A 9,610-nucleotide genomic window follows, 5' to 3' on the forward strand; every position below is an offset into this window, starting at 1 on the left:
CTTGCTCTATATGAACACTGTACAGGGGGACACAAGACCAGAACACACATTTATTTTCATTCATTCATTTATTTTTTCCATTTATTGACCTAATAGTATACAAACTTTTAAAATGCAAAACATAATAACAGCTGGAGTCCACGCTTAATTTCTGTACAGCATAACAGACTTATTCTGACCAATGTTTGGCTCATCCTTCCTATCATTTTTGAAGAGATTTCCTGGGAGTTCCTGTATTTATAGCAGACACTTAACTATCTCCATGGCCATATTTTATGACTGTTCAGGCTTGGTCCCTCTCTTAGGCGTCCTTGCATGATAAGGAGCTGTTCTACAGAGATGACACTTGGATATTAGTCACACTCATGTCCGCAGAGAAGAATTGGCAGTAAGCCACAATCTTTTTGCTGCAGGGACTGTCATCACTTACAGCTAAACAAAACAAACCACATGATAAGTCCTTTCCAGCTGCTGCTCATTTTTGCCTCGGCATAGTTGTGGGTGTGGTTGCAGGAATTTAGTCTTGACTCTAAATGTTGACTCATTTTACTTCTGTAATGACCACGTACCAGCCATGGTGGTTCAGGTATTTATGACCTTACCAAACTCCTAAAGCTGTGGTGATGGATTCGTTTTTTTGTTCACCAGCATTCGGTTGCTTTAAATTTTAGGCTGAGTTTCTGAACTTCCCTGTTGGATGCTTGGCCCTAACAAGTAAAACTGTTCAATGTTTTCTGGTAATATTTTAATCGAATTAAATCTCTGCTGCCAAAATATTCTCATTTACACATTTTGTCTGGCCACAGTAGGAAAAGCACAGCTGTTAGTAATAACCAATAGTATTTGACGGTGAGCCAAGCATGCACTAACAATACACTGACGTGAAAACTGAAGCAGATGAAGTGATTAGGTAACTCAGCCTTCATTTACTGTATTTGTACCTTTGCATTTCCTGCTGATGGTCTATGAAAGTAAAGTCAAAGTGAAGTCCAGATCTTCCTTTTCCTGCATACATCCCTGCATGCTCTCTGAATTGCTTTAAATTGCACTAGCTATTTTAGTGAAGATTTCACAGCGTGTAGTTATTTTACCTTCCATCCTGAAAAAGAGTCTGCCAGCATCAGAGAAAGAGCTGTTTAGGGATTAAGGCACAAGAGAAGGCTCACCTTTTTCAGAGAAGCGCTGAACCTCAGATGTCACACCGCTGTTGAAGGAGGGGAGTGTTGTGAGGGAGGGCCTGGGTTCCTGGGGCCTGCGAGGTTAACTGTACTGAGTACCCTCCTTCAGGAGACAACAACAGTCAGTGTGCTATAATCAACCAAAGGGAGAAACAAAAAGGGACTGCAGAGACTGAAGAGGCAGCAAAATGTACAGAAAGTGCTGAAGTGATGGAAAAAAGACAGAGGAGGGGGGGAATGCAACACCTGTTTGTGGCTTATTCTGACGTCTATAGCTGTATTGGACTTTCTGGAGCATCTGAACTAATGTCCTTGTTTATGCCAGTATCAGCTGCTTACATAATAATTATTGCCTCTCCTTGATGTGATCTAGTTCAGCAGGCTTTTGCTTTATCTTTAGAAATTTGATATGCCTTGGCTATCACAGTATGAAAATACAGCCACAGCTTTTGAGTAACTAAAATATTAAGATTCGTGGTGTCGGCACATTTTCAAGTCTCATTCATTGGTACCATTACATCACACAGCAAATCTGTGTAAAAACATTCATTAGACGATTGTACCTACTAGAGCCTTGAGCACAAACTATTTATATATAATGTCTGAAAGTATGGGAGAAATTATTCAGTAAAATTTTAATCAGAAGAATTTACATTTATCAAAAAAGACAATAAAGAACTTGCTCCAACCCCTTTGAAGTCAAAATAAAATTACTGACAATTTCTTATTATAGTACAAATCAGCAATAACAGTCCTTGTTAATCTCAGAGTGTGTATCCTTTAGAGACAATGTCCTCCTTTTAGACACGCTACCACTGAATTTGAACGGCAACATGACATTCAGTCATGAGCATTATCAATGCCTCAGAAGGAGAGTGGTTCTGAATCCTCCTGGGAGATTTACATTGCATAGAGTCAATGAAATTAAGATTTTGAATTCTCTGCAACTATAAGATGCAAGTCATGGATTAGTTTTTCAAGCCTAGAATAAATTTCAGCCCTCAGCAAGCCTATAGAAAAACCTATGTTCATTAAGGTCCTCCACAGTCACCAAAAATCTTTACATTAATCAAATGTTTACTGTCAAATCTGAAACACTGTTACTGTGCCACTGTGTGCAGTACTAGCTCTCACACTGCAATTCAACTTGTAATAGATATTACAGATATGTTGTAAATTGTAATGACAACTCTCAGACTTGTTTGTGAATGAACAAAAAAAGAGAAGTTGAGTTTATTTTTAATTTTATTATTTTTTTTCACGACTACGTTTTGACCGTTGTCATAAAACACATTCACAGGTTCACAAAATTTATGTTAATAACAGTGAATAAAGTATGTATAACACTTCAAAAAACTGAACACAGTAAAGAGGAATTTCTTATCCTTAACTGAAGCAAATACTGATGGAATTTGCTTCCTCTTTAAAAAGCTACTAGAAAGATTTCAATATAGTATTCATTTATAATGCCTTTTACTTTTTGTCATTACAACATAGATTGCTGGAGACAAACATGAATGTTCCATACAGCAATACTGATAACTTAAAATAGCTTCACATTTACGATTTAAAATATAATATTAAATACTCATGAATACAAGTGTAATATTGTCTGATCACTTGAAAAATGGGTAAGTGTTAAACAATATTTGCTGCACGTTTTGTAACAAAAGGAAATGTTAAGGAGGTCCAAGGTGTACTAAACTAGTAAACAGTGGTGCTTGAGGGCTGTTGCGCACTCTTTCATTAATTTCCCCTTCCCCCACTGTCAAACAAACATTGTCACCCATATTTTATTCTTTATTAAGAATTGGGAAATTGTTTTAAGGCTCACAGGGTGACTGTAACAAGAACCAGAGAACATTTAATGAACTTTGACAAAGATCTTCTTCCCAAGATTTTGACCTTGTTTATAACAGCTTTTTCTCAACAGTGTAAAATAGTTCCTTCAGGACCAACAGTATTTATAGGTAACAGAACGTAAGAATGCCTTTACATTGCTAAAGTACAAGGCATTTTGCGTGTCCTCAGTTTTAGTTAGTCATTTCACATTATTTCTTTGCTAGTAGACAATATCGATAACCAGACATTTGGTCACAGAGTATGCCATAAAGATACTCAGACTTTGTAAAACACATTATTCAAGGGCATCTCATTCACTGTACCACTTTGGCCCCCTTTAGCAAGTGCTCGGTTATTGTTTTTAGGGCAGGCTGTGTTAAAAGCGTCGGCCACCAGGGGGCCCTGGCCACCTCTGGCCTCTGCCAGGTGGGGGATGAGGCGGAGGAGAGACGGGTCCATTGTGGTAGCTGTGTAAAAGGATAAAATCACATATTGTATTCTTGGCTTTGGCCAATAGGGGAGGGAGCAAACTCTGATAAGAGCAGCCATCTGAATTAATCCAATCATGGATATCCTCCCCTCTGACTGTACACCTTCGACAGGTAAAATACAGTGAAATGTCTTTTTTACTTTCATTAATCCATGCACTATTTAAGAGGCCAGATTTAAATAGTTGAGCAGCAAGTGTGTTTTTTTATTTACAAACTATCTTTATATCCTCTAACAACTGTTGCAGTAGGACTATGAGGGCATTATTTCTATTTGGTAGATAAACTGAGAAAGAAATTTGATAGTTAGCGGGCAGGTTAAAGGAAAAAGGTTAATAATTATGAGACCTAAGAGAAAGGGACAGAATTGACTGTGCATTTGTATCACAATCCTCCATCTTTTTTCTCACACTTTGCTGTGTGTTGGAATTTAAAAAGAATATAACTGGTTTAGCACGTCTCATGTGCTTCCCAGATGCACTTCAAGTAAACCAGGCATTTTAAAAGTGTGCAAAGAAGGTGCAGAGAATTGTGACTTGTAAAACTTAAGCATGATATTGAATTCAAAGAGCGCTTACCGTCTTGGGCCACGGGGTTCGAAGTGGCGTGGAGGTCCAGGAGGTGGCATACCACGACCTCGTGGGTGAGGTGGGCACCCTCTGAAACCAGGATGACCCAGAGGAGGAGGTGGAGGGGGGCCATGCCTACAGACAGGAACAGTTTCATTCACATTTTGTCAATGAAACTGTTGTATTAAGCCTAGGGTCAGCTGAATTCTACCAAAAGTCTTTTTGCTGGAGGCTAGAGGTTGGGAAAATTAGGATGGACAAAAGAATAGCTCTCAGTATTAACTGGTATGGTGACTATGTTGACTGTAACCTGATGAATTAGCATCTAAAGTCTGCTCATGTGACTGTGTATAGTGATTACCTGGGCATTGGTGGGAAGGGGCCTCTGAGGTGCATGGGAAGCGGTGGGGGAGGAGGAGGAGGGGGGCCCATACCCATCGGTCCACCCCTACCTCGATGACCTCTAAGGTCTGGGTAAGGCCTCATTCTCCCCAATCCCCTGCAAGGTTCAGCAGTTACAGTGGGTCATCCACTAACCTTAAAAATGTTGGGGTTGGTTCCCCAGCTTCTCCAGTCCAAATGTCAAAGTGTCTTTGGATAACGCACTGAAACAAACCCAAACTGACACTAGCATCTGTTCCATCAGTGCAGTGTGGATGTGGCTTATGCTGCAGAGCACTTTATACGCAGCCATTGCTAAGACCAGAGAAGTGCTGCATAGATGCAAGTAATTTACCAAACACCATCTGCTTATATTCTGACAAAAGATAAATAAATTACTATATAATTGATTATTGGTGTACCTGATGGGTGTGAGACCATTCATGGGTCCATCTTTCATTCGACCCCTCCCATGTCCAGGAGGACCAAACCCCCTCATCATGCCTCTCCCACCACGCATGCCGCCACGACTCATCCTACCCCCTCTACCACGGCCTTTGAACCCTTGGCCCCTGAGAAATCAAAAAATATATGCATAAATATGAGCAATTATTAACAGTGAATTATCTGAAGCATTTTTGTTTCACCACAGCAGAGAGCACACCAGCATCTAAGGGTGGGTGTAAATGACTAACTTGTGAACATTGACTAGGAATGTCATATGACTGTTTTAGGATGCTGACAAAACACCATTTTGGCAAACTCCTCTACGTCTCTCTTGTGAACCCATCCAGAAAATTTTCCATGAGTGGGTGTGTGTGAAAAGAAAAGAAATTATGTGCCAAAGTGAGTTTACACATGTTCAGAAATGGCAACTGAGGATGGAGGCGGACAAAGTGGTTTTTGAAAAACAAACGGTCCTTTCAGCCGTATTCAGCTGCTGCTGCCAGCTTTTCTTCAGAGAGTTCTCCTGAACTTTTGTTTACTTTTCATCCAACAGAGACACACAGAACAAAGGAGAGAGAAACTACAGAAATTATCGATAATATGATTTTAGCCTACATTGGGTTTCTGCTATGAACATTTTGCATGTGACCAGGACTGTCTACACATGCAGTTAAATGAATGGTTAAAAGAAATGCATGTGCGTGTTATAACAAAATAAAGCCAAAGTGAATAGTGAAAGCTAAATGTAATGTTGCTGGTACAATGTCAATATGACAATGAATGTTTTCCTGCCCACATTTTGCAGGAAACTGTGACATCACACATGAAAAAAGGGTGTATGAATACCATTAACGTGGAATGATGAGCAGTATGAGTAAAAGTAGTAGTGCCTTTGAAATATTAATGATACCCCAGTCTGAATAGAACAAATTAATACACAATAATCACATGTACTGTCCAGGGCGACCCTGCCCTCGCCCAATGTGAGCTGGGACTGGCTCCAGCAACTCCCGTGACCCAGAAACAGATGAGCAGTAGAAGACGAATGAATTATTACAAATGTTGTGATGAGGAGAAATGTTACAGGCACTAGTTTAATTTTATGCATCTAAGGGTTATATTGTCCCTCTCTGAAATTCCTTAAAATTAGATTTCAAAATTATTACTAATAAATCACATGTGGAAACCATATCATTTTTCACATCAAGATCCAATAATTTCATCAGAACCCAAAAGCGGACGCATAACTTCCTTGGTGGAGAGATCTCACATGGTTGAGACAGAAAAAGAAAACAATGAAAATTGCATTTGAGAGTATATTCATTTACTGCTGTCTGGGTGATATGTCATGATAGGATCATTTGCCTGTTGTCTACATATAAGTTAAAACATTACACATCTATACATACAGCGAACTACAATACAGGACAGACCTGGATTTGCTCTCCATCACAGGTTTCTCAGAATCATGCTTGGAAGCCTTTGAGGTTTCTGTGATTTTCTCTTCTGTGTCTGCATCCATCTGAAATGATTCAGGTCAGTAATTATACACAAAACATCACCAATCTACCACTTAGTGACAACTTGAAATGTTACTAAATAAATCTTCCAACAGTAAACATACTCTACTTCCACATGGAATTGAGTCCAGGTTCTTCTTTGCGTTTCAGGTGACTCTGTTAAAGGGTATTATTTAAGATCTACATAGAAGAATATATTGAGAATTCCTTTGGGCTGAAATGTAATCATGCATGATGTGAACAAATGGCAGCATGAGCTACCAGCATTTCTTACCAAACGCCAGAAAAATTAATTCATGAATACATCAAGTAAAATAATGATAATGAAGTTGTCATAAGGTGGTTTTCTTGGATACAACAATGAATTCAGTGAACTTCAATGATGTGTGTCAAATAGAACATCTTTGAAATGTGGAAAACTAGGAGAGTTACAGGGCCAATATGATAACTCTGTAGAAATCATATGATGTAAAGCAAAGTCTCGCAAGAATGCTTCAAAAATTTTATTTCAATTTTGCATCCCTAGATAGCAGTGTATGACAAACTGGAAGCCAAACTGATAGATAAGAAATAAGCAAAAATCCCTACTGTGAATATACTAATATACTGTGAAACTGCATGCTGAGGGCACCCAAAGCTTACCGTTTAGTAGTCCCCTGCAGGAACATTATTTCTTCATGGCTCCATTAGGTATATGTATGTCTAAAAACCCTTGAATTTTTAGGATTTTTGATGTTTTGATGTTTATAAATCTATCCAGGTGTTGCTGAATTTAAATTTGCATTCTGTATGTTGTTTGTCCCACATATTGTTCAATCTGCTTGTACACTCACACTGACTTAAAAGTCATTCAATATCTAAAATAATAGGAAATTACTCATATCTTTATTATAGGAATGGTTTTCATTGGGAGGGCGGGGATGTTACTAATATTTCTTAAGTACCATTTACATCATTGAGAGCCGACTCCATCTAACTATTTATCACAATGCCTGAGTCTATTAGTGATATTGCATATTATTACAATTTATAAGGCGGTGGAGCAGTACCACTAATTTTAATGTAATGCATTTGATGCATCTGGAATTAACCTGTGTCAGACTGTGATCATGTCACATATCCACATTATTTTGAAGTCAATGAGCCTGCAAAGCAAAAGGCACGACGAGCTTCATGGAAACATGAAATACATATTATCAACTACCTCCCTACTCATCTCTGAATACACGAATATACTATTTAACACTGTCTAACAGGTTTGATTTGCAATGCCCTGCTAAAGGGGGCCGGTCTAATTCCTGGAATTAGCATGTCAGTGTGGAGGAGACTAACACCAGGCTGTGTCTAACCCGGCTGCTTTCTCCAGTCGGTGTTTAGATGGAAAATGATCGCTAAATGAGCCTAAAAGCACACAGTGGTGTGTGAGAGGGGCGTTCCTGTGGCCAGACGCTTCGGTGCATCCTAACTGCGAGATTACTTACTTCAACTGGCAGTGCAGGCGAGGCAGATTCAAACAGTCATTTGATTTCCTACCTGCTAATGAAAGTAAAATATATCTTAAAAAATAGAAAATAAAAAAATATATATACCAACAAAAAAATAAATCCAGACAGCTTCTATGCCCCCTTTGCGCTTTGAAATGGCGGCTTGGTCAGACCGGGCTCATCCCAGATTGGGATTTCTTTGTGACGGACACATTACGAGGGGGGGACGTCACCGCCCACCAGAGGAGATTCTTACACGTGATTGGCTGCGAATTACTGTCACTCAATACTTTACTGATTCTGATCGGGTGAACGCTCTGACGTACGGCCCACACACCTTCAAACCGCATATTCTTCATTAATTAGCTGGGACCACAAATTCAACGCAAACACGTATTTATTGTAGATTTTTTTTTTCATTTGAAATAATGTTTGTAAAACTAATCACACACACACATGTATGGGGATGCAGTGGATTTGTTTGACAGTTTGAAAATATTCAACAAATATGCGGAGCATTTTATATTTTACTTGAAAATCAACAGTACTGATTATTTAATAGTTTTCAGACACAAAAACACGCAGCTACTTAAAACTCTAAAATATACCAAAAGCAAAGTCTCACGTAAGCAGTGTGCTGTTTCTCTAAATTGTTCCAAGGGCATGAGAGGTTTATCTTATTTTATTTTCACTGTAATGGCTGTAGCTTATTCCACCCATATAAACACATAGCTACATCCAAACAGGAAACTCCCCCCTTCCAACACAGAATTCATAGTTTCGACAGGCAGAGAGCCTCATATACAAAAATAACTGCCAAGTGCCCACTAAAAAATATTTACATCACAAGAAGGGCAAACATAAGAAAAATGAAATTCACGTATGATGGTTAATGTGGCACTGCCTATCAGAGATATATCACTAACTCCATCAAACGTCCAGATGAGGAGGAACCTGGTGCGTAAAAGTGGTCCATTTTGCGTCCTTTACGCGCGGCTCAGGATTTCCGAGAGCTTGTTGATGTACTCAATGGTGTATTTAAGGGTTTGTATCTTGGTTAGGGGTTGGCCTCTTTTGCTGTAATCCGGCGGCAGGTAATCGCGGAGCTGGTGCAGAGCCTCAGCAAGACTCCTCATCCGCATCTTCTCCCTCTCGCTGGCCTTCATGCGTCTCTTGGTGGACATTTTGGGCTTGCTCTGTCTCTGCGCCGCTGCAGCCGTGCTGCGTCCCGAGAAGGCGAAAGAGAAATCCTTGCTCTCCTGATCCCCGCTGGAGTAACACATCTCCGGCGACGAGCACATGGAGTCCACCGAGGGCTCCGGTGATGAGGACTGAAGCGACTCCTGGTCTGTGCCAAAGCTGCGCTCACGGCATTTCCAGTCAGACAAGATGTTGGCCGTCACGACCTCCAGGTCCATGTCAGAAATATCCCCAGACTCTCAGACGTCCCTGCAGCAGAGGATGACATCCAGGGTGGATGACGGGCGGATTCTGTGAAGGTGATTTTGCCAAAGCGTTTTTATACCGAAGCAGATCTCCGGAGGTTTATGGGTTCACAGCTTAGGCGGAAAAAAAGTTCAAAGAACTCCACAAGTGCCAAAATGCGACCTTCCCGGCGGCCGCTGTTAGTTATCACTGGGGTGTGAATAAGGCTAAATAGACGGATAATGTGATAGAAAGAAAAATAATTAGATTCCTTTT

General features: G+C 40.0%; 2 protein-coding genes across 8 annotated transcripts; both read right to left on the reverse strand.

Moving 5' to 3' along the window:
* Positions 1 to 79: 79 nt before the first annotated feature.
* Positions 80 to 8,086, reverse strand: LOC115038273 (cleavage and polyadenylation specificity factor subunit 6). Of its 7 annotated transcripts, none has more exons than XR_003840496.1 (6): positions 6,339 to 8,079; positions 4,881 to 5,030; positions 4,439 to 4,576; positions 4,087 to 4,212; positions 1,167 to 3,487; positions 80 to 331 (listed from the first exon to the last, which is right to left on the reverse strand). XR_003840496.1 is itself a non-coding variant. In XM_029497137.1 (6 exons), the coding sequence occupies exons 2-6, from the start codon at positions 6,425 to 6,427 to the stop codon at positions 3,397 to 3,399; spliced, it is 594 nt and encodes a 197-aa protein (XP_029352997.1). In that variant the 5' UTR covers positions 8,015 to 8,086; the 3' UTR covers positions 80 to 3,396. The 7 variants fall into 7 exon arrangements, 6 of the variants coding, with proteins under 6 accessions (XP_029352997.1, XP_029352996.1, XP_029352995.1 ...); XM_029497137.1 differs by having other exon boundaries at positions 80 to 3,487; positions 6,339 to 6,427; positions 8,015 to 8,086; XM_029497136.1 differs by having other exon boundaries at positions 80 to 3,487; positions 6,339 to 6,427; positions 7,907 to 8,079.
* Positions 8,087 to 8,895: 809 nt separating this feature from the next.
* msgn1 (mesogenin 1) lies at positions 8,896 to 9,330 on the reverse strand. Its single transcript, XM_029496973.1, has one exon. It carries the CDS (start codon positions 9,325 to 9,327, stop codon positions 8,896 to 8,898), a length of 432 nt encoding a protein of 143 aa, XP_029352833.1. The 5' UTR covers positions 9,328 to 9,330.
* Positions 9,331 to 9,610: the final 280 nt, after the last annotated feature.

The sequence above is a fragment of the Echeneis naucrates genome, chromosome 24, assembly GCF_900963305.1.
Source record: "Echeneis naucrates chromosome 24, fEcheNa1.1, whole genome shotgun sequence".
Taxonomy (NCBI): Eukaryota; Metazoa; Chordata; class Actinopteri; order Carangiformes; family Echeneidae; genus Echeneis; species Echeneis naucrates.

What these genes read in the sequence shown, in the direction of transcription:
- msgn1 (XM_029496973.1), bottom strand. Translation starts at nt 9,327, where the DNA reads ATGGACCTGGAGGTCGTGACGGCCAACATCTTGTCTGACTGGAAATGC.
- LOC115038273 (XM_029497137.1), bottom strand. Translation starts at nt 6,427, where the DNA reads ATGGATGCAGACACAGAAGAGAAAATCACAGAAACCTCAAAGGCTTCC. An exon ending in GTGATGGAGAGCAAATCCAG is followed by an intron (nt 5,031 to 6,338) that starts GTCTGTCCTGTA and finishes TTGATTTCTCAG; the next exon opens with GGGCCAAGGGTTCAAAGGCC. An exon ending in AATGGTCTCACACCCATCAG is followed by an intron (nt 4,577 to 4,880) that starts GTACACCAATAA and finishes TGAACCTTGCAG; the next exon opens with GGGATTGGGGAGAATGAGGC.